At 47.0% G+C, this 25,615-nt stretch overlaps 1 protein-coding gene across 1 annotated transcript; it reads left to right on the top strand.

Moving 5' to 3' along the window:
- On the top strand, positions 1–25,609 carry tulp4b (TUB like protein 4b). The gene is given in 18 exon segments (XM_079694487.1): positions 1–105; positions 817–984; positions 5,693–5,962; positions 11,632–11,760; positions 12,136–12,297; positions 13,217–13,397; positions 14,095–14,174; positions 14,176–14,203; positions 14,310–14,470; positions 14,831–15,055; positions 15,565–15,799; positions 16,136–16,259; positions 16,348–16,438; positions 16,440–16,493; positions 16,881–16,974; positions 17,157–17,300; positions 21,439–24,701; positions 25,148–25,609. Coding segments are annotated over 17 exon segments (5,376 nt in total). The 5' UTR covers positions 1–105; positions 817–966; the 3' UTR covers positions 25,265–25,609.
- Positions 25,610–25,615: the final 6 nt, after the last annotated feature.

The following is a 25,615-nucleotide window of genomic DNA, read 5'->3' as shown; positions in this document are numbered from 1 at the left end:
AAGTGCGCGAGCAGAGCTGCACGACCGCACCGTGCGCGCGCTGCACCGGGACCGAGCCTCACTGTGCGCGCGCGCTGCACCGGGACCACCGTCACCGGGCTGCAGGTAAAAACATCTGCATCATATGGGCCAGATCACCTCTGTAAGGAGATCAGGAAGGGTGTATTTCCTCTGCAGTGATCAGGTCCTGCTGCAGTACGCATAGTGATGCTCTGTTACTCTGTGTTAGGATGTATTCTATCTGCTGTGGATGCAGAGGCTGGCTCTGTTACTCTGTGTGCTCTCAGAATCAGATCAGAATACCTTTATCGTCCCACAGAGGGGAAAGCGCCAAAGACAGCTTGATGTTAACTAAGTATATATGGCTCTGTTACCCTGTATGATGTCTGCTGTGGGTGTGAACCATAGAGGGTATAATGGGTGTCACCCTGTGTTATATATGGCTCTGGTACTCTGTATGATAATGCTGTGGAGGCTCGCTCTGTAACACAGCATTATCTCTGCTGTGAACCATTGAGGCTGTGTGTTTCTCTGTGTTACTCTATAGTGGCTCTGTATGATATCTGCTCTGGATGTGAAGCATAGCGTCTGTAATGTCTCTCTGAGCTGCACGGCGCTACGTGTGCGCGCTGTAGATGAGCAGGGTGACGTGCAGCATCAGTACCCATGGAGACGGCTGCATGCAGCTGCTGTTGCATGGAGACTGGGAGAGACTCAAGGTTGATGCACTGAGCTGCCATTTAGAGCTGGAGCCCCCCTGCATGCTCTAACAGCAGCTCTCTGACCCCCCCCCCCCCCACACACACACACACACAGGACTTAGGGACAGGAAGCGGCGTTCATGTGAAGGCGTTTGAGGAAGAGGAGACGACACCATGATGCTGGCCGTTAGAGGAGCGAGGAGCAGCTGTTAGTGCATCGTCTCAGCAGATATGGACTCCATCAGACGAGGATATTACTCTCAACATGTCCAGGAACTATGAGGTAAGACGCACCATTTCATTTAACATATTATTATATAATGTGCAATGTACCACGAAGAGATGCTAACCGAACAGGGAGGGACTACAGAGAGACACTAAGGACTACAGAGAGACACTAAGGACTACAGGGAGACACTGAGGACTACAGAGAGACACTAAGGACTACAGAGAGACACTAAGGACTACAGAGAGACACTAAGGACTACAGAGAGACACTGAGGACTACAGAGAGACACTAAGGACTACAGAGAGACACTAAGGACTACAGGGAGACACTAAGGACTAAAGAGAGACACTAAGGACTACAGAGAGACACTAGGGACTACATAGAGACACTAAGGACTACAGAGAGACACTAAGGACTACAGAGAGACACTAAGGACTACATAGAGACACTAAGGACTACAGAGAGAAACTAAGGACTACAGAGAGACACTAAGGACTACAGAGAGACACTAGGGACTACATAGAGACACTAAGGACTACAGAGAGACACTAAGGACTACAGAGAGACACTAGGGACTACATAGAGACACTAAGGACTACAGAGAGACACTAAGGACTACAGAGAGACACTAAAGGACTACAGAGAGACACTAAGGACTACAGAGAGACACTAAGGGACTACAGAGAGACACTAAAGGACTACAAAGAGACACTAAAGGACTACAGAGAGACACTAAGGACTACAGAGAGACACTAAGGGACTACAGAGAGACACTAAAGGACTACAGAGAGACACTAAGGGACTACAGAGAGACACTAAAGGACTACAGAGAGACACTAAAGGACTACAGAGAGACACTAAGGGACTACAGAGAGACACTAAGGGACTACAGAGAGACACTAAAGGACTACAGAGAGACACTAAGGGACTACAGAGAGACACTAAGGGACTACAGAGAGACACTAAAGGACTACAAAGAGACACTAAAGGACTACAGAGAGACACTAAGGACTACAGAGAGACACTAAAGGACTACAGAGAGACACTAAGGACTACAGAGAGACACTAAAGGACTACAAAGAGACACTAAAGGACTACAGAGAGACACTAAGGACTACAGAGAGACACTAAGGGACTACAGAGAGACACTAAAGGACTACAGAGAGACACTAAGGACTACAGAGAGACACTAAGGGACTACAGAGAGACACTAAGGACTACAGAGAGACACTGAGAGACTACAGAGAGACACTAAGGGACTACAGAGAGACACTAAGGACTACAGAGAGACACTGAGAGACTACAGAGAGACACTAAGGGACTACAGAGAGACACTAAGGACTACAGAGAGACACTGAGAGACTACAGAGAGACACTAAGGGACTACAGAGAGACACTAAGGACTACAGAGAGACACTAAGGGACTACAGAGAGACACTAAGGACTACAGAGAGACACTAAGGGACTACAGAGAGACACTAAGGACTACAGAGAGACACTAAGGGACTACAGAGAGACACTAAGGACTACAGAGAGACACTAAGGGACTACAGAGAGACACTAAAGGACTACAGAGAGACACTAAGGACTACAGAGAGACACTAAGGGACTACAGAGAGACACTAAAGGACTAAAGAGAGACACTAAGGACTACAGAGAGACACTAAGGGACTACAGAGAGACACTAAAGGACTACAAAGAGACACTAAAGGACTACAGAGAGACACTAAGGACTACAGAGAGACACTAAGGGACTACAGAGAGACACTAAAGGACTACAGAGAGACACTAAGGGACTACAGAGAGACACTAAAGGACTACAGAGAGACACTAAGGGACTACAGAGAGACACTAAGGGACTACAGAGAGACACTAAGGGACTACAGAGAGACACTAAAGGACTACAGAGAGACACTAAGGGACTACAGAGAGACACTAAGGGACTACAGAGAGACACTAAAGGACTACAAAGAGACACTAAAGGACTACAGAGAGACACTAAGGACTACAGAGAGACACTAAAGGACTACAGAGAGACACTAAGGACTACAGAGAGACACTGAGAGACTACAGAGAGACACTAAGGGACTACAGAGAGACACTAAGGACTACAGAGAGACACTAAGGGACTACAGAGAGACACTAAGGACTACAGAGAGACACTGAGAGACTACAGAGAGACACTAAGGGACTACAGAGAGACACTAAGGGACTACAGAGAGACACTAAGGACTACAGAGAGACACTGAGAGACTACAGAGAGACACTAAGGACTACAGAGAGACACTAAGGACTACAAAGAGACACTAAGGACTACAGAGAGACTCTAGAGACACTAAAGGACTACAGAGAGACACTAAGGACTACAGAGAGACACTAAGGACTACAGAGAGACACTGAGAGACTACAGAGAGACACTAAGGACTACAGAGAGACACTAAGGACTACAAAGAGACACTAAGGACTACAGAGAGACTCTAGAGACACTAAAGGACTACAAAGAGACACTAAGGACTACAGAGAGACACTAAGGACTACAGAGAGACACTAAAGGACTACAGAGAGACACTAAGGATTACAGAGAGACACTAAGGGACTACAGAGAGACACTAAGGACTACAGAGAGACACTGAGGGACTACAGAGAGACACTAAGGACTACAGAGAGACACTAAGGACTACAGAGAGACACTAAGGGACTACAGAGAGACACTAAGGACTACAGAGAGACACTGAGGGACTACAGAGAGACACTAAGGACTACAGAGAGACACTGAGGGACTACAGAGAGACACTAAGGACTACAGAGAGACACTAAGGACTACAGAGAGACATTAAGGACTACAAACTGAATGACTGGCCTCTGAATCAGCTCAGCTGTTATTCCGTGTGTTTTCTGACACACAGTAATCATCTCCTCGTTGACTAAAAGGACGAATGTTATTTGATAGCCCTTACTTCTCGAACACTGTGACGCCTTTGGCTGCAAGGCATAGATGTCTCCCTGTGTTTCAGGCTTTCTAAACAGAGACTGTGTGACCAAGGTCTGAGAAACTGTAGTTATGTCGTAAGATAGAGAGTCCTTACGTTAGGAACCTTCCTGAGAGAAAAGGGTTCAGTCAGAGCAGCAGAGTGCAGAGGGTAAAGAAGATGGACACACGGACGATAACAGGACCTCTGCTAGGAAGGACCAAAGAGACACAAACAGACCTTTAGAGAAACACAGAAGGACCACAAAGGGATGCACTCTGACCACGAAGGAGGCAACATGTACAGTTCAACTCTCTACAGAAAGAGGCCAGGGACAACACGTTAGTATGAGACCCGCCCTGGGCAGCAGAAGGTCTCCTTCCCTCACAGACTGGAAGCGCACCTGTTAGTTCTGTTGGTAGCAGTAGAAGCTCTTGTTTAAAGATAATGTCTCTGCATAACCCTTGTGCTGATTTTGTATCTTCATGGTTAATCGTCGCATGTACTGTAGGTTCCTTTGGGTAAAAGTGTCTTCTGAATCAAATACATAAATCCACTGACAGCCAACCGGGCGGAGAAGGTCCTTCTCACCAACAGAAGGCAGTCAAAGTACAGTTAGTGTCCCCGGAGGACTCAGTCTAACCTCAAAGGTCTCCTATCATGCTAAATGCACTCTGTGATGTCTTCTCTACATCACCATGTGTCCCCGGTGTGTCCCCGGTGTGTCCCTGATGTTTCCCCGGTGTGTCAGGAGACTCACAAAGTTATGTCTTCTCTACATCACCATGTGTCCCCGGTGTGTCCCCGGTGTGTCCCTGATGTTTCCCCGGTGTGTCAGGAGACTCACAAAGTTATGTCTTCTCTACATCACCATGTGTCCCCGGTGTGTCCCCGGTGTGTCCCTGATGTTTCCCCGGTGTGTCAGGAGACTCACAAAGTTATGTCTTCTCTACATCAACATGTGTCCCCAGTCTGTCCCCGGTGTGTCCCCGGTGTGTCCCTGGTGTGTCCCCGGTGTGTCCCTGGTGTTTCCCCGGTGTGTCAGGAGACTCACAAAGTGATGTCTTCTCAACATCAACATGTGTCCCCAGTGTGTGTCCAGTGTGTGTCCAGTGTGTCCCTGGTGTGTCCCCGGTGTGTCAGGAGAATCACAAAGTGATGTCTTCTCTACATCACCATGTGTCCCCGGTGTGTCAGGAGACTCACAAAGTGATGTCATCTCTACATCAACATGTGTCCCCGTGTGTCCCCGGTGTGTCAGGAGACTCACAAAGTGATGTCTTCTCTACATCAACATGTGTCCCCGTGTGTCCCCGGTGTGTCAGGAGACTCACAAAGTGATGTCTTCTCTACATCAACATGTGTCCCTGTGTGTCCCCGGTGTGTCCCCAGTGTGTCCCTGGTGTGTCAGGAGACTCTCAAAGTGTTAGAAATAAACCCCTATCTCTTCTCCTCCGTACCCACATCTCTAAAAACGGGGAACAACGGAGCTGATCCAGATTTGCTGAGTCATGACCACATTACTCAAATGTGGGCGGGCTTTACCCCCACGGGCCAATCAGAAACGTTGCTGTCAGAAACAATGAGACGTGTTCTGGAAGTAATATGGTCTGTGTTTACATTAGCATGCTAACACTCAGAGCTAACCTGTACTGGAGAGAGTGTGTTTGAAGAAGCAGGAAATCAAAAGGAAGTCACCTTGTGGTAAACCTGAGAGAGAGAGAGTTAGAGCTGTGTTCCTGGTGATAAAGTGTAATATCCCCCCCCCCAACCCCCCCCCCCCCCCCCCTCAGCCTGGTCACTCAGTAGGCATGCTGGCGGCGGTGGAGCATGGCCCCATCCTCTGCAGCGACTCCAACATCCTCTGCCTTTCCTGGAAGGGGAGGGTCCCGAAGAGCGAGAAGGACAAGCCGGTGTGCCGGAGGCGATACTACGAGGAGGGCTGGCTGGCCACGGGGAACGGCCGGGGGGTGGTGGGGGTCACCTTCACCTCCAGCCACTGCAGGAGGGACCGCAGCACCCCCCAGAGGATCAACTTCAACCTGCGGGGGCACAACAGCGAGGTAGATTTGAAAGGTCACCTGTTATGCCTAATCCACTTCTTCTACATCAACATGTGTCCCCTCTTCTTCATGTCTCTTCTACATCAACATGTGTCCCCTCTTCTTCATGTCTCTTCTACATCAACATGTGTCCCCTCTTCTTCATGTCTCTTCTAGATCAACATGTGTCCCCTCTTCTTCATGTCTCTTCTACATCAACATGTGTCCCCTCTTCTTCATGTCTCTTCTACATCAACATGTGTCCCCTCTTCTTCATGTCTCTTCTACATCAACATGTGTCCCCTCTTCTTCATGTCTCTTCTACATCAACATGTGTCCCCTCTTCTCCATGTCTCTTCTACATCAACATGTGTCCCCTCTTCTTCATGTCTCTTCTACATCAACATGTGTCCCCTCTTCTTCATGTCTCTTCTACATCAACATGTGTCCCCTCTTCTTCATGTCTCTTCTACATCAACATGTGTCCCCTCTTCTCCATGTCTCTTCTACATCAACATGTGTCCCCTCTTCTTCATGTCTCTTCTACATCAACATGTGTCCCCTCTTCTTCATGTCTCTTCTACATCAACATGTGTCCCCTCTTCTTCATGTCTCTTCTACATCAACATGTGTCCCCTCTTCTCCATGTCTCTTCTACATCAACATGTGTCCCCTCTTCTTCATGTCTCTTCTACATCAACATGTGTCCCCTCTTCTTCATGTCTCTTCTACATCAACATGTGTCCCCTCTTCTTCATGTCTCTTCTACATCAACATGTGTCCCCTCTTCTTCATGTCTCTTCTACATCAACATGTGTCCCCTCTTCTTCATGTCTCTTCTACATCAACATGTGTCCCCTCTTCTCCATGTCTCTTCTACATCAACATGTGTCCCCTATTCTTCATGTCTCTTCTACATCAACATGTGTCCCCTCTTCTTCATGTCTCTTCTACATCAACATGTGTCCCCTCTTCTCCATGTCTCTTCTACATCAACATGTGTCCCCTCTTCTTCATGTCTCTTCTACATCAACATGTGTCCCCTCTTCTTCATGTCTCTTCTACATCAACATGTGTCCCCTCTTCTCCATGTCTCTTCTACATCAACATGTGTCCCCTCTTCTTCATGTCTCTTCTACATCAACATGTGTCCCCTCTTCTTCATGTCTCTCCTACATCAACATGTGTCCCCTCTTCTTCATGTCTCTTCTACATCAACATGTGTCCCCTCTTCTTCATGTCTCTTCTACATCAACACGTGTCCCCTCTTCTTCATGTCTCTTCTACATCAACATGTGTCCCCTCTTCTCCATGTCTCTTCTACATCAACATGTGTCCCCTCTTCTTCATGTCTCTTCTACATCAACATGTGTCCCCTCTTCTCCATGTCTCTTCTACATCAACATGTGTCCTCTCTTCTTCATGTCTCCTCTACATCAACATGTGTCCCCTCTTCTTCATGTCTCTTCTACATCAACATGTGTCCCCTCTTCTTCATGTCTCTTCTACATCAACACGTGTCCCCTCTTCTTCATGTCTCTTCTACATCAACATGTGTCCCCTCTTCTTCATGTCTCTCTACATCAACATGTGTCCACTCTTATTCATGTCTCTTCTACATCAATGTGTGTCCCCTCTTCTTCATGTCTCTCTACATCAACATGTGTCCCCTCTTCTCCATGTCTCTTCTACATCAACATGTGTCCCCTCTTCTTCATGTCTCTTCTACATCAACATGTGTCCCCTCTTCTCCATGTCTCTTCTACATCAACATGTGTCCTCTCTTCTTCATGTCTCCTCTACATCAACATGTGTCCCCTCTTCTTCATGTCTCTTCTACATCAACATGTGTCCCCTCTTCTTCATGTCTCTTCTACATCAACACGTGTCCCCTCTTCTTCATGTCTCTTCTACATCAACATGTGTCCCCTCTTCTTCATGTCTCTCTACATCAACATGTGTCCACTCTTATTCATGTCTCTTCTACATCAATGTGTGTCCCCTCTTCTTCATGTCTCTCTACATCAAAATGTGTCCCCTCTTCTTCATGTCTCTTCTACATCAACATGTGTCCCCTCTTCTTCATGTCTCTTCTACATCAACATGTGTCCCCTCTTCTCCATGTCTCTTCTACATCAACATGTGTCCCCTCTTCTTCATGTCTCTTCTACATCAACATGTGTCCCCTCTTCTTCATGTCTCTTCTACATCAACATGTGTCCCCTCTTCTTCATGTCTCTTCTACATCAACATGTGTCCCCTCTTCTTCATGTCTCTTCTACATCAACATGTGTCCCCTCTTCTTCATGTCTCTTCTACATCAACATGTGTCCCCTCTTCTCCATGTCTCTTCTACATCAACATGTGTCCCCTATTCTTCATGTCTCTTCTACATCAACATGTGTCCCCTCTTCTTCATGTCTCTTCTACATCAACATGTGTCCCCTCTTCTCCATGTCTCTTCTACATCAACATGTGTCCCCTCTTCTTCATGTCTCTTCTACATCAACATGTGTCCCCTCTTCTTCATGTCTCTTCTACATCAACATGTGTCCCCTCTTCTCCATGTCTCTTCTACATCAACATGTGTCCCCTCTTCTTCATGTCTCTTCTACATCAACATGTGTCCCCTCTTCTTCATGTCTCTCCTACATCAACATGTGTCCCCTCTTCTTCATGTCTCTTCTACATCAACATGTGTCCCCTCTTCTTCATGTCTCTTCTACATCAACACGTGTCCCCTCTTCTTCATGTCTCTTCTACATCAACATGTGTCCCCTCTTCTCCATGTCTCTTCTACATCAACATGTGTCCCCTCTTCTTCATGTCTCTTCTACATCAACATGTGTCCCCTCTTCTTCATGTCTCTTCTACATCAACATGTGTCCCCTCTTCTTCATGTCTCTTCTACATCAACATGTGTCCCCTCTTCTTCATGTCTCTTCTACATCAACATGTGTCCCCTCTTCTCCATGTCTCTTCTACATCAACATGTGTCCCCTCTTCTTCATGTTTCTTCTACATCAACATGTGTCCCCTCTTCTTCATGTCTTTTCTACATCAACATGTGTCCCCTCTTCTCCATGTCTCTTCTACACCAACATGTGTCCTCTCTTCTTCATGTCTCCTCTACATCAACATGTGTCCCCTCTTCTTCATGTCTCTTCTACATCAACATGTGTCCCCTCTTCTCCATGTCTCTTCTACATCAACATGTGTCCTCTCTTCTTCATGTCTCCTCTACATCAACATGTGTCCCCTCTTCTTCATGTCTCTTCTACATCAACATGTGTCCCCTCTTCTTCATGTCTCTTCTACATCAACACGTGTCCCCTCTTCTTCATGTCTCTTCTACATCAACATGTGTCCCCTCTTCTTCATGTCTCTCTACATCAACATGTGTCCACTCTTATTCATGTCTCTTCTACATCAATGTGTGTCCCCTCTTCTTCATGTCTCTCTACATCAACATGTGTCCCCTCTTCTCCATGTCTCTTCTACATCAACATGTGTCCCCTCTTCTTCATGTCTCTTCTACATCAACATGTGTCCCCTCTTCTCCATGTCTCTTCTACATCAACATGTGTCCTCTCTTCTTCATGTCTCCTCTACATCAACATGTGTCCCCTCTTCTTCATGTCTCTTCTACATCAACATGTGTCCCCTCTTCTTCATGTCTCTTCTACATCAACACGTGTCCCCTCTTCTTCATGTCTCTTCTACATCAACATGTGTCCCCTCTTCTTCATGTCTCTCTACATCAACATGTGTCCACTCTTATTCATGTCTCTTCTACATCAATGTGTGTCCCCTCTTCTTCATGTCTCTCTACATCAAAATGTGTCCCCTCTTCTTCATGTCTCTTCTACATCAACATGTGTCCCCTCTTCTCCATGTCTCTCCTACATCAACATGCGTCCCCTCTGTGGAAAGAGACTCTGAAAGTTTCAGGAACAAAGATTCTCTCTCTTTTTGATCCATTTCTGAAAATGAGCTGATCAGATTTTGGCCACTTTATGATGTCATAACGATGTTTTTTCTTGTGTAACCATTAGCCAATCAGAAACCAAGGTAACCCCCCCCCCCCCCCCCCTTATCACCTGAATCTCCTCTAGAGCTCCATTGAGTTCTTTGTAACCAAATGTCTCTCAGAGGGGCGTGGGGAGGGGCTCCTTATTTTCATCTAAAGTAACAGACAGAGAATCAGCACTTTGGAAACAGGGCTGAAACCAGTGGCGGCCGGCCCATAGGGGCGCTAGGGGCCCCACCTCTTCCCACATTACAAATTAAAATTAAAAAAATTAAAATTAAAAAATATAATTTGTTTTTTTTTAACTTTTTTTTTTTTTTTTTTTAATGAACAAGGTAAATATTATATAATTGGTATCAGTAAAATGTATAATCTACAATGAAATCTCGTTTAAAATGGTGTTACGATGTCTAAAGTTACTGATAAATCACATGTTTCCTCATGTCTTACATTTGATAATCTGAATTTAAGGCTTTAAAAAGGTCTTAAATATGACAAAAAAAATAAGAAAGGTCTTAAATATGATTTAGAAGGTCTTAAAAATGATGGGATTTGAAAAGTACTTCTGTGTTGCGATAGCGTCTAAATGTGTTTTGGGGGAAATGTCCGGGCTGCAAAGTAACCAGGACGGTAATAGCCTTTCAGTTCCCCCCAACAATTTGTATTGAATTAAATCAACATGGAACCAGTAATAACTAACTTTGTTTCCCCCGGCCCCTTATCGGAGAACAACCAGCTAGTAACCTAGCAACCAAGCTTCAGCTAGCGGCAGTCAGAAACTCATGTATCTTCTAATCTACTTACAAATAAATATGGGGAAGTGTCAGTTCAACCGTATTTGGTTGGAAAACATCTAATTTAGTGCTTGGTTGAAACCAGTGGAGGGGAACGTGTTTGAAGCCCGCCGCACCTTTTGCAAAATAAATTGGCGTTTGTTTTGCTAATGCAGCGTTAGCTAGTTTAGCGTTAGCTAGTGCAGCAACTCCGAGCAGCTCCCGCAACAACACCGGGGGACCTCCGGGCGACGTTTGGGTCTACGTCAACCCTAAAAGCGGAGGTGCTGTAGACGCTAAATACCGTAGCTAAACACCAATCATACAACAGCAACAATGAAATAGTGTAGCCAATTTAATTTAAGGGTTAATTTCTCAAAATGTTCCCCGTGTGGTTTATTCACCATTACAATAGCCCCACCTGAAATAATTTCCACCAGCCGCCACTGGCTGAAACAGAAGGGATTATGGGTAATGCTGCAATGATCTGTTTGGTGTTTCAGCCAATCAGAGACAGGCTCTGGATATATCTGAGACCTGTGATATACTGATGAAGAAGAGGATGATAGGGGAACTTTTATGCTTATAACACATCCAGGGGTGGAGCAGCTCTCACGCTCTGATTATAATGATCATAACACTTTAAACAGCGCCCCCCAGAGGATTCAACGTGCAGGGGTACAGCAGTGAGGTGGAGCAGCTCTCACCGATAACTCTTTATGTCTTGGCATACTTTTAGCTCCTCGAACACGTCCAATCTACAGACTCAGATATCGTCGACTTGATTCTGCGTTTTAGCCTGAAGAAAGCGTTCACATTGTGCTCTCAGGGTGAAAGGATCCTGAGCGTTGCTCTTTGATAACACGGGGAGTGTTTGTGATCTGCAGGTGGTTCTGGTGCGGTGGAATGAACCCTTCCAGAAACTGGCCACCTGCGACATGGAGGGGGGGATCTTTGTCTGGATCCAGTATGAAGGACGCTGGTCTGTGGAGCTGGTGAACGACAGGGGGGCCCAGGTACAAGCTGCTCATATTCACACTCCCGACGGTACCACAGACGAGGGACTTGACCTGATGTCATGGAGCAGACATAAAAGTACAACACAAATGAAAAACACAGATAGAGAAATATTTTAAGACAACTATAATAACATTACAACATATACAAAATATAGTAAAATATAAAGTATATATATATATATATATAGTATTTACATAAAAATAAAATGGAATAAAATATGGAATACAAATCGGCAGCAATAAAAACAGAAAACAGATATTGTGTACAACAGGCTCAGAATCGAGTAAGACTTGTGTAATCTTAATGGCAGTGTCCTGTTTACACTCATACCTTAACAGTGACTATCCCCCCCCCCCCCCCCCCCCCCACAGGTGAGTGACTTCACCTGGTCACATGACGGCACTCAGGCTCTGATAGCGTACCGGGACGGCTTCGTGTTGGTGGGCTCGGTCAGCGGACAGAGACACTGGTCCTCCGAGATCAACCTGGAGAGTCAGATCAGCTGCGGCATCTGGACCCCCGACGACCAGCAGGTACTCTGCAGATTCAAGAAGTTTGAGTTAGAAATGTTATTAATGCTGCACGACGACCAGCGGCTACTTCATATTAAGGACTTCTGTATTATTATTATTGCTGCATGAAGCTGATTGGTCTGTTTTATAACTCTGCTGCTGCAGTTACTGAGATATGAATCCTTTAATGCAATCACTTTATGAATGGTCTTCATTTATATCTCTAAAACTACACATGGGGAAGTAATCATACCTGGTACACAAGCGCACCATGGGTACTCAATATGCTAAAGAGTGCATTAAATAGCGCCACCATGTGGTCAGTAATCACAGTTATATACAGTCTAGGTTATCACATGACTTAACTCATGAACAATGAGGCATATCCAAACAATGCCTTTGAAATGTCTCAGCCCTTTAGGATTTGTTGGTAAGCAAATCTATTACTTCTTTTTCCTCATGGTTCATATCATCTTTACCACCGAACTTGGTACATATCTTATTTATATGACCCGAAACAAACTTGTGATTTTGTTTTGCCTTACTGTTTGACAGAGATTGGTTAACAAACGTTTGAAGGCGTGGCCTGATGCACCCAACAGGCCCCTACGCGTTAATGCTAAATTATAACCAAATGTGGTGCTATTTAACATATAGACACATCGCACAAACCAAATGGCGCTTATATAACATTAAAAACATGTATTTCTACAACTCTGTCGACTTAAATAAGGATGAAACTCTGTCAGCATCGCCTCTGGATCTCATCTGGCAGGTCCCCATGTTTAACTGTTAAGAGTCATGGTGTGTACATACAGTTATTTTTTAATTTAAGACAACTTTTTAATATTGGGATGTATTAATGTGTATGGTATATATATTATATACATATATTATATATATACAATATATATATAATATATATATATTTGGTTTCCAGGTGTTGTTTGGCACGGCGGACGGTCAGGTGATCGTGATGGACTGTCACGGCCGCATGCTGGCTCACGTTCTGCTGCACGAGTCCGACGGCATCGTCAGCATGTCCTGGAACTGCCCCGACTTCCTGGTGGAGGACAGCACGGAGAGCGACACCGACTCTGACGACAACATCCTGCCTCTGGGTACACACACACCACACACACACACACACACACACACACACACACACACACACACACACACACACACACACACACACACACACACACACACACACACACACACACACACACACACACACACACACACACTCACACACGTTTTCCCTTTATGCAACGCTGTGTATTAACTCCATTATATCTCAAAAGCGAGATATTGTAATAGAAACATCATAACCTGTGTGTGTGTGTTTGTGTGTGTGTGTGTGTGTGTGTGTGTATGTATGTGTGTGTGTGTGTGTGTGTGTGTGTGTGTGTGTGTGTGTGTGTGTGTGTGTGTGTGTGTGTGTGTGTGTGTGTGTGTGTGTGTGTGTGTGTGTGTGTGTGTCTCTCTGTCTCTCTGTGTCTCTCTGTGTGTCTGTGTCTCTCTATGTGTTTCTGTGTCTCTGTGTCTCTGTGTGTCTCTGTGTCTCTGTGTCTCTGTGTCTGTGTGTCTCTGTCTCTCTGTGTCTCTCTGTGTGTCTCTGTCTCTCTGTGTCTCTGTGTGTCTCTGTGTCTCCGTGTGTCTCTGTGTGTGTCTGTTTGTCTCTGTGTCTCTCTGTGTGTCTCTGTGTCTCTGTGTGTCTCTGTGTGTCTCTGTGTCTCTGTGTCTCTGTGTCTCTGTGTCTCTGTGTGTCTCTGTGTCTCTGTGTCTCTGTGTCTCTGTGTCTCTGTGTGTCAGTGCGCAGGGTGAAGCCTCTGCTGACCGTCACCTTCTTATCTGGAGACATCAGTCTGATGAACAACTACGACGACCTGTCGGCCCCTCGTCATAACGCTCCGACTCAAAGGTAGTGAACACATGTTTATATACTCATTACATAGTGAACTAAAATACATTCTATATGTACCTGCTACTTTGACCCCCATCCCCCCCCCCCCCCCCCCCCCCCCCAGACGTGGAGGCCCAGTGGTGCTCTCAGGGAGACCTGCTGGCTGTGGCCGGCATGGAGAGAGTGGGAGACTCGTCGTGCTCGCCCCCCCTCAGCAGGAACGCTCTGGTGAAGTTTTACAACGTGCAGGGGGAGCACATCTACACCCTGGAGACACCTGCACAGGTGAGGCTGCTTCACATGCTGCAGACTACATGCTCCTGTTAAACATACATGTGTCCTTCAGACTGGATCCACAGAAAGGCGGGATCTGAAAGCTGAAAAGTCGGTGATATCTGAGTCCGTAGGTTGGACGTATTCACTGAGCTAAAGGATGTATAACAAAGTATGCAGACATACATTTCAAACACTTACCTTCATGTCTATACAACATGTAGAAAGTTGTGTGTTTTTGTCGAGTGCCATTCAGTTCTAGACCAGTAGGGTGAGAGCTGCTCCACCTCTGGAGATAGACACAGTTTTATACGTTACATTGCCCCCTCAGTCTGCAGATATATATTAATGCTGTTAGCCTCCTCCTCTCAGAGGCCCATCACCACGCTGTGTTGGGGGCACAGGGACTCTCGGCTCTTCCTGGCCTGCGGGGCGGCGCTCTACGTGGTCCGGGTGGAGCATCGCGTGGCCAGCCTGCAGCTGCTCTGCCAGCAGGGCATCGCCTCCGCCCTGCGCGAGGAGAAGGACGTGGGGAAGCTCAACATGCCGTCGCTGCTCTGCTCCTACGTCACCTCCGCCTTCATCCCCACCATCAAGGTGCTGCCCCCCCCCTGCAGGAACACAGGAGATAACATGCATAATACTCAGCAGTACTCAGATCCGTTAGTTACTCACGGACTGATGGATTCAGATCTTTACCTGCAGTATAAACACTATAGAGAATGTTGAAATAGTATAGTAGTTTAAGCATATATACCACATCTCAAAAGATTGAAGGTGGAGATGTTATTGGAGCAGGAACAGTCCATTACATGAATTAATGCATGGGTCAATAAACATGTGTAAGTCCTACTTCTGCAAAGTAACTACATTTGCAAAATAAATGTGCCGTAAAAAGAACCTTAATGCCATTAATAACAATATACACCTGGCTGGTACACCCTCAGAACTGTTACAGGATGGGTTTTTTGTAAATTGTCTTTTTTTTATGATATTGTTTTTTGTATGCATGCTGCGTAGGTAACATGAAGCTGTCTTTGACTCTTTTCTGCTGTAACAATTTAAATGTCCCCTCTGTGGGACTAATCCTGATTCTCTCTGTTCAGCCCCCGATCCCGGACCCCAACAACATCCGGGACTTTGTGAGTTACCCCACGGCAGGGAACGAGCGCCTGCACTGCACCATGAAGCGGGCGGAGGACAGCCCTGAGGCGGGGGGGCCGTGCTACACCCTGTATCTGGAGTACCTGGGGGGGCTGGTGCCCATCCTGAAGGGCCGGCGCATCAGCAAGCTGAGGCCCGAGTTCATCATCATGGACCCCAAAGTGGACGGGAAGACAGGTGGGGGGCGTATTTACTAAAGTGCAATTCTATTATCTCTATTTAAGATCATTAAACATTAAAGATATAGATTTCAGGACTTCATTTTAAACTTTAAATAAATACACTAAGTACTATATTCTGTATTTGAGCAATAACCATTACTCGTGTAATATATTCAGAGGTGGAGCAGCTCTCACCCTAATAGTTTGGTGTGTGTGTGTGTGTGTGTGTGTGTGTGTGTGTGTGTGTGTGTGTGTGTGTGTGTGTGTGTGTGTGTGTGTGTGTGTGTGTGTGTGTGTGTGTGTGTGTGTGTGTGTGTGTGTGTGTGTGTGTGTGTGTGTGTGTGTGTTTCAGAGGAGGTGTGTGTGAACCCCATGATCTCGTACGCTGACAGCTGTAACTGCTCCGACTCCAGCGACATCGAGCTGAGCGACGAGTGGGTCGGGAAGAAGTCTCCCAAGATATCCCGAGGACACAGGTCAGGAGTGTGGAGATCTAGAAGTGCCCTCACGTTGAAAGGTAACACATCATGAAGATCATCTAAATCCTGCCTTGTTGTCGTGCAGGATGAATTTGGAGTCGAGGAAATCTCCAAAAATGTCCCGCTCCAATCAGGAAGGCCAGCGGTCGCCACGATTACCAATGAAGAAGCCGGTGCCTGCGCTCCCCCAGTCTGACGAGGAGAGAGTTCTCCATGGACGGCATGTCCGAGGTAAACTGCAGACACACGGATTTATAAAGTCTGGGTGCTGCAGGTGCTTTCGTACTGTCACATTTGACCAAGTGCAGGCAGTGGCTCACAGGTGACTGGGTTATGTCTCCTCCAATGATTCCCTGCTTATATCTTTGACGTCAATATTACAAATGCAAATATGCTTCCTCTCTTATTACCTGACGTATCAGACTTTCTTTAGTTTAAAGTCAGTTCTTGGTCGCTTTTATTTTGAAGTTAGGGTTACCTCCAAAAGGTGATTACTACATCCCACGTAGAACAAGCTAGAAAATATTGAGTACATTCGATGTATCCCACACATTTAATCACACCTGTAGTCTCCCTCCAGTTCTCAGTTACGTTAACCCCCCCCTTCCTGCGTCCCAGCACAACTACCTGGCTCAAGTCACCTCCAACATCTGGGGGACAAAATTCAAAATCGTCGGTCTCGCCTCTTTCCTGCCCGCCAACCTGGGTGCAGGTAAAGTCATCACACACACACACACACACACACACACACACACACACACACACACACACACACACACACACACACACACACACAAACAAACAAACAAACAAACAAACAAACAAACAAACAAACACACACACACCTACACACAAATTGTGATAAACGTGAATGTGACGTTGTTTACCTTTCAGTGATCTATAAGACGAGTTTGCTCCACCTGCAACCGAGACAGATGACCATCTACCTTCCAGAGGTCCGGAAGATCTCTCATGACTTCATGAGTCTGCCGGTGTTCAACCCCAACGTGTTCAGCGAAGACGAGGACGACCTGCCAGGCGAGCAACATCATTTATTAATATCATATATAAAGAGTTTAATGCGCCTGACGTCAGTTTTACTGGTGCTCAAAGTCATCAGTCATCATAAACAACAGTCTGTCTGCAGCTCATAGAGTCCTGTAGTGAACCCTGAAATGTTAAATACCCCAACGTTAGAAATGTACAGGAAGGCTCCCCAGCACATAGAAACTTCCGGATGCCAACCTGCATAGGTTCGTACGCTTGAAATCCTTGAAAATGCTTGAAATTTGACGTGGTGTTTTCAAGGTTGGGAAAGTGCTTGAATTTTGGGAAAGATGCTTGGATTTGGTATAAAGTGCTTGGAAATGTAAATGCTTTACTTCGCTTTTTAGATTAAAGGAAAATAAAGAAGTCGGAGCGGGCTTAATTGCTTCGCTTTTACATGAAACAGCTCCGCTGCGGCCTTCCCGCGGGACCTGCAAGTGTTTTTGTTACGTGTGACCTGGGCATTCTGATGAGAGTGAGATGACAGTATGCCAGGAGTTTGCAGTTTCAACGAGCGTTGGCTGGCAGAAGACAAATACAAGCCATTCAAGACGAGGGTCAAGCCCACGAGTAGCCTCCTGCAAAGTTTGCAAAAAATAACGATGGGAGAGTCGGCGCTGACGAGCCACATGAAAGGTACGCCGTAGTAGAGCATTTTAGATTAGGCTAACGTTGCATGTTACGTTTGTTTAAGCTAACGTTAGCAAGCTGAATAGCGAACTCGATGAGGGATAATAATAATAATAATAATTGCAGGGGACAATCATTTCAGAGGAGCGTACCTATGTTATGTGCGTTACAGTCGCCATTCTGTAGTGTTCAGAGGATGAAGCACTCACTTGTAATTCAACCCAGTAATTCTCACGGCATTTCGTGTTATAGTCACGAAATATAATGTATTGATTCGACACAGAACGATTTTAAAATCAATGTGTTTCTACTGGTAGTATGTTTCGTGGCTAAACCAAATGTGACTTGCTTTATCGAAATCTGTCATATTGACCCGAAGACACATTTTCGTTTGTATTACTGGTCTGGGGGAAGCTCGCAAGTGTGTGTGTGTTTGTATTTTTGCGTTGGTGCGTATTGTGTTTGTGTACCGGGGAAACACTCACAAGAAACACCGGCTGTTGTTACGCTTGTTACACTTGCCGAAACAAGTTTAATATTCTTTTGATCGCACAGGGATGAAACGTACACCAATATAATCTGTGGACTCTCAGCTTTTCATATGATATACGGGGCTCGACATTATAAATGGCTATTTAGACAACCCGGCCAGCATAACGTAATTTCAATTTGCCCGCTCGGGCCACTAAAAATATTGCTTATTGTGGTATTGGTATTTTGACAAGCAATTTTGTTAAATTGTTTCGTTTATTAATGCTACAACATAGCGTTTCGTCAGGCGGTTGTCGTTGTTGGGTGAAAAGCAAACAGCTGTTTGCTGCGTAGCGCAGCGCGAGCAGTCTCCCGTGAGCGGGAGCGCGCTCCTTCACTACAGACTGTCGCTATCAATATATCTTCTCTCTCTCTCTCTCTCTCTCTCTCTCTCTCTCTCTCTCTTTCTCTCTCTCTCTCTCTCTCTCTCTCTCTCTCTTTCTCTTTCTCTTTCTTTCTCTCTCTCAATCTATACACAAGTTATTGAGCCGTTTCCGCTCTACATCCTGAACTCCTCCCTTCGATGCAATGCACTTCCGTTTTGGCGGACTGGGTTTGTTTTGCTAGCTAGCTCCGTTGTGCCGACAAAGCACTGATATCGCAGAGACAAAGAGGATATAACAATTACAACATGAAGAAAAGTGGTTCGGGAACTACGTGTGCGGTAGTTGGTTGCAATCACTCGAGAAAGCACCTGAACGAGTGGTTAGATAGAGAGTGCTACGACCACAAACCAGCACCCAGCACCCAGCCATGTTGTTCATTAAATACAGATAAACACAACAAATACTGCATGCATTGTATTTTTTAATATTATATATGAATATTTTCATAGTGATGTAATTGTGTGGGCTGCTTTTATATTTTAATTTGTAATACCTGTTAGGATTAAACATGTGATCTTTCTTGTTGAAGACATTTCTTTAGTTTCCTCTCAACAATTAATTCATTCAGTGTTATTTATGTACAGTATGAGCTTAATATGAATGATGAACTGTGTTAAAAGAAATTGTAGCACTCTAAGGAACATATGAAATGCAATAATGCAATAACAGTGCAATAATGAAATTAAATTACATCAAACTTTATTTTCACTCAAACAGTACAGGCACATATGATATATTGCACAGCATAAAGAGATCATGTAAATTGTGCATTATGTAAACAACAGACAACTGTTGGCTCCTGTGGGCATGACCTAAATAAGGCAGTTTATTTTGGTTTTAAAATGCTGAGATATTTACTGCAGAACTGTAACCTTCCCTCAACAAAATCGTCAACAATTTTCGGGAGCATGTGGGCAAAGTAGAATGTGCGCAGCCTTATGATATGCCTTCAGACTGTCCATTGCTTTTCCATCTATTGCCATGGATTGAACGAAGTAGGAGCACATTTTGCTGTACGTTATGCTGGGCCACGTCGTCATGTTATCCTCCCAGTTTTGCACTGAATTCGGGTGGGGGAGAGTAACGCCATCTCCAGTCAAAGAAGTAGAATCGTGTTCCCAAGCTAGCATCACTGTTAGCATCGAAATCGCTGTGTTTACACCAGTGCCCGTCTGACTGTTTACACCGGTTTACACCGACAGACGCTGTGCAAAAGACTTCCGGCGGAAATGAAGTGCATTTGTGTAGGGTTATGGCGCTACCCGTGGTTTGGCGCGTAAACTTGTCTATAAGGAACCGCAGTAGACAAAGGGTGTTGCTATAGCAACACGTCATGTTTATGTTTACACCTATGGTTTACACGCGAGATCAATAGCGCGAAAAGGGGTGGGGTCAATATGACCCGCTGGCGGAAATAGGTATAAATGGCAATTTCTTTGGCGATTTCTTCAATCTGACTTCATATTGACAATTTTTAACAACAGAGGGTGCTACCACACTTTCAGGAAAAGTCACGGACTGGGAGACTTTAATATTTTATTGAAAAAAAGTTACATACAATAAAAAAGCAGCTCCGGGTCGCGGTTCTAGTGTTAATCCCATGTAATTGTAGAATGAACACAGTCTTCCTTTGAATATGTATAAGTCAGGTGTCTTGAGTAGTCAAAATTACCTACAAATCATTGTACACATTTGTAAATATTATTTTCCACTTGTTACCACTGTGAGTCTATTTTTATGCAGCTCTGCGTGATTTTGTGGCTACAATTCAGGCTAATACGCTACCAGAGGTGGAATAAGTACTCAGATCTTGTACTTGAGTGAAAGTAGAAGTACTCAGATCTTGTGCTTGAGTAAAAAAAAAATGTTGGCTGATTGTTTTATATTGGCTGCGCCAGGTTATATGGGAGGCCCAGTCTACGTACAGGTCACTCATTTTGAAATATTAAACTTAGTTTTATTTTCTTTAATTTTTCATCCTCATGTAGAATGCTATCACGAAACACACATTTGGTTGTTTATAGCATAAAGAACATCTGATTTAATGTGAGGTAGGGAAATTATCATTTGAGTATAAGTACGTGTATATAAATATGTCATTTACAACAGCTGTAAGATGCTTGAAAAGCTTGAAAAGCTTGAAAATGCACCTTGAAAAGTGCTTGAATTTGACTTTGGAAAAGGTGTAAGAACCCTGTATGTTGGGCAAATAGCACAAGTTGAGTTCATTAGCATTAGTCAGCATTAAAGCCTATATTTGGCCGATTTGCACAATTCTAGAGTGGTTTTGGGGTTATTGGGGATAATACAAACAATAGCAATTATCCAGCGCCCTTTAAAACTTCAAAACCAACCCAGAATTCATCAGAATCAGTCCAGATAAGGCCACTTCTTGGTCCTGAAAAAATGTTGTTTGATTGTGCAAGTGTCCCAACATATGCAGGTCAGCCTCCATCAGTTTCTGTGTGCTGGGGACCCTACTCTACATTTTTCTATTCTAACTTTGGGGTCTCATTTCCAGGTTCACAGTGCTGGCAGCTATACCACAATGACGTTCTTCTTCTTTGTGTTTTATTATAAAGTGATGGGTCCTTCAGGTGTGTCCAGAGACAACCCTACCTGCACCGTCAACATTCCCATCGCTCCGATCCACAGCCCGGCTCAGGCCATGTCTCCCACTCAGAGCATCGGCCTGGTCCAGTCTCTGCTGGCCAATCAGAACATCCAGCTGGACGTCCTCACCAACCCCACCGCCACTGCCGCTGCAGCCGCCGCTGCTGCACCTGCTGCAGACCGTGGGCAGGACGCCGTTCCCTCCCCATACCCGGTGCCCTCCAGGTACTCTAACCCTGGTCAGGTGATCTTCAACGGGCTGGAGATGGCTCCTCTCCTTCCCGGTACTCTCCCCCCGCCGCCTCCCCCTCACCACCTCCCCCCGCAGCCTCACCCGCAGCGCTCACATCCCCAGCAGCCGCGCACGCTGCCGCCCAAACTGTCACAACAAATGCAGACGCAGCAGCAGAAAATGCACCATCAGCAGCAGCAGCAGCACCATCAGATGCAAACACAGCAGCAGCTCCAGCAGCAACACCAACAGCAGCAGCAGCAGCTCCAGCAGCAACATCAGCAGCTGCAGCAGCAGCAGCAACAGCTGCAGCAGCTGCAGACGCTGCACCAACAGCAGCAGCAGCAGCACCAGCAGCACCAGGCTCAGCAGCACCAACAGATGCAACAGAACCCCACCCACCAACAGCTGCAGCACCAGCAGCAGATCCAGCAGCAGCAGCAGCAGATGCAGCTGCAGCACGAACAGATGCAGCAGCAGCAGCAGCAGATGCAGCAGCAGCAGCAGCAGATCCGGCAGCAGATCCAGGAGATGCGGCAGCAGCAGCAGCAGCTGCAGCAGCAGCACCATCAGATCCAGCAGCAGCACCAGCAGATGCAGAGGCAGCACCAGGTGATGCAGCAGCAGCTGAAGATGCAAATGACGCTGCCGCCTCCGCCCACCGGATATCCAACCATCTCCTTACACCAGATCCACCTCCTGCCTCCTCCCCCCACCACCGAGCCGGGCTTCAGGGAGCATGCACACACTCTGAAGCCCAGCATGCCTCGGAGTCTTCCCCCCTTCAGCGACATGGACGGAGGCATGGAGCTTCAGATGAGGAAGGTGAATCCTCCTCCTCCGTACCCGGGCACCGTCGTGTCTGCAGCGATCACTACAGCCGTCGCCACGCCTCAAACTCTCATCACCAACTGTGACAGCCCGAGTGTCCTGTCACCTGACCCCTGCCTGAAGAAGGACGAGTTCCTGCTGCACCCGGTCACTCTGCAGTACCCCACTCCTCTGGGCTATGAGAGGATCACCACCTTCGACAGCAGCGGCAACGTGGAGGAGGTTTGCCGGCCACGCAGGCGCCTCGTCCGCAACCAAAACTCGTACGCCGTGCACGGCATCGGAGGCTCCGCGACGCTCAAAGTCACCTCTTCTGAGAACAAGAAGATCCAGCTTCCCTACAGCTCTGCGACGCTGAGCCGCCTCTCCGTCCCTCGATACTCTATACCCAGCGGAGACCCGCCTCCTTACCCTGACGCCGCCAATCAGGTCACCGCCACGCTCCCTCCGCCTCAGAGGATGGACAGCAGTCTGATCCACGCCACGATGCGCCGGGACCGCAGGGACGCAGTGCTCAAAGTGCCGCAGATGATGGAGAGCTCCAGGACGCTGCCCACTAAGGCTAAAATGAACAGCGCGTTAGCACTGAGCTACCAGCAGAGGGCGCCCGCCGCTCTATACACTTGCAACCAGTGCAGCAGCAACAGCAGCAGCACCAGCGTCAGTGTGAGCGGCGGCGGGACCATGAGTAGCGGCATCGCGGGCGGCACGGTGGTTCGGCAGGACTTCCCGCCGGGGAAAGTCTCTCATCACAGCACCATCATCGTGCACTCAAAGAGCACCACCCCCCTGTCCTCGCAGTCCACCTACAGCCTGCTGAGTGCCGCCGACACTACCCGGGACAGAACGGTGTACGTCAACTCCGCCTTCACCGAAGACGAGACTCTGAACCAACACCTGGAGAAATCCATGCGGCAGCTGACTCTCGGGGACGTTAGCTTGACGGTTAAACGCCCTCCGCCTTACCAGTGGGACACCTCCACCACGGAGGAGTTCTGGCTCACTCCGGAACAAACCATTCTAGGTCCTCCGCCCGGAGCTCATAAACCTCCGCCGCTCATCATCAGTCAGGCCCAGCACCTGGACATGTCCCGGCTGCCGTTTGTTCTGACGACTAAACCTCCAAGCAGCCAGACCACGAGCACGCTCACGTTCCCATCGGGATACCAGATATCACTCTCGCCTTTCCCTCCGCCTCACAGCGCTCCTCCGCCTCCGAATGAAGTGTCTTCGGTTCCTTATTCTCAGCAGGATCCGAGCTTGGTGTTACCTCCGGGTTATCCTCCCAGCCTCGCCAGCTTATCGTGCTGCCCTCTCCCTCCGATGTACCCCGGGGCCAGTGCCTGTGGAAGCCTCCAGCTGCACCCCGTGAGCCTCCACCCCTGGAACCCGTACCCCTGCCCGCCTCCCATGCAAGACCCTCCAGCACCTCCTCTCCCGACCAAAACTCACCAGATTCTAGAGAAGCCAATCCTCTCGCCACCTCCTCCGTCCGGGCCTCCCCCGCCTCCCCCTCTCCCGCCTCCTCCTCCACCAACTGAGCTGCCGCCGTCCAAAAGCACCGCTGAGGATCTCGGGGACAACTTCCTGGAGCCGTCGTCGTCGCTGAACGAGAGTCCCGTGCAGCAGGAGTCCGATCGCTTTAACAAGAAGAGCCGCAAGAGGGTGGACAGCCGGGCCGAGGACGCCAACATGCCCACTGTCTCCGAGGGGAAGTCCAGGAAGGAAGGGCGGGCGCTGTCCGACTTCAACACCCTCATCTCAAGCCCGAGGGTCGGCACCCGGGAGAAGAAGAAGCCCAAGAGCCAACGAGAGCAACTCAATAAAACCAAGAAGATGAACCGGACCACCAACGAGTTCCAGGACAGTTCGGAGAGCGAGCCGGAGCTTTTCATCAGCGGAGACGAGCTCATGAACCAGAACCAGAGCAGCAAGAAGAGCTGGAAGAACAAGCGCAGCATGCGGATGGCGAGCGAGCTCGAGGAGATCAAGTGCCGCAAGGCTAACGAGCGAGAGGACCGCAGTCTGGGGAGCCAAGGGTTCGTCTACGTCATGGCCAACAAACAGCCGCTGTGGAACGAAGCGACGCAGGTTTACCAGCTGGACTTCGGGGGACGCGTCACGCAGGAGTCCGCCAAGAACTTCCAGATCGAGCTGGACGGTAGACAGGTAACGTGATCACAAACCCTCACCTGTCATTAGTCCATGTATACTCTTCTAGAATGGGATACACAGAACAGAAAGTCGTTTTTTAAGATCAGAAACCAATGCAACATAAACTAAGATACTTTTTATTTAAAATACAAAGTATGTGAGGTTGCATAGTATGCATTCAATAACGACGTACTACTTCAGACTAACATGGTGCATCAACTTTGACCTTCTTGCTGATAGATGTTCGTAGTGGCCAAACGGTGGTACTACAACCTGCTTGTTATTCCGTTCATGGCATTGGGCCCAAAATACTTTTCCCATTGACTTAAATTGGAAAAAAAGACATCTGCAGCATAACAAGATACATCCTTTATCTCTCCTTGGATTTGACTCTCGATCGACAGATAAAGCTCTTTATTATAGATATATTTAATAAACACATTATTTTCTGTCTGCTTTAGGTGATGCAGTTCGGCCGTATTGACGGTAATGGCTACATCCTGGATTTCCAGTACCCTTTCTCCGCGGTGCAGGCGTTCGCTGTGGCCTTGGCCAACGTGACGCAGCGGCTGAAGTGAAAACGTTTCCTGCTGTTTTAGAAAATGATTCCTGAGACGACCTGCAGACACGCAGAGCTGGTGGAGTTGGTCGTGCACCAGCAGACTCATCAGCAGCTCTTCTGGATCACGCGAATGTACTCATTCTATTCAAATACAAATGTTATCTTAGAAAACAACGACTGTCCCTGCAGAGACGGACGGTTAACTGAGTACACGTGGGAACGGAAACAGATGGCAATGTATTTCTAATTACTAAATATTTTATTTATGTTTGTGATGTTAAAAAAAAGTACATTGTTGGGTTTGAAAAGAGGAACCACATCTATAGAAAACACTGCAGTATTTTGAAGTCATTGAGTAATTAAGTGC

This window comes from Notothenia rossii, assembly GCF_949606895.1.
Source record: "Notothenia rossii genome assembly, chromosome: 7".
Classification (NCBI taxonomy): domain Eukaryota; kingdom Metazoa; phylum Chordata; class Actinopteri; order Perciformes; family Nototheniidae; genus Notothenia; species Notothenia rossii.
This window is presented reverse-complemented; position numbering and strand designations above follow the sequence as displayed.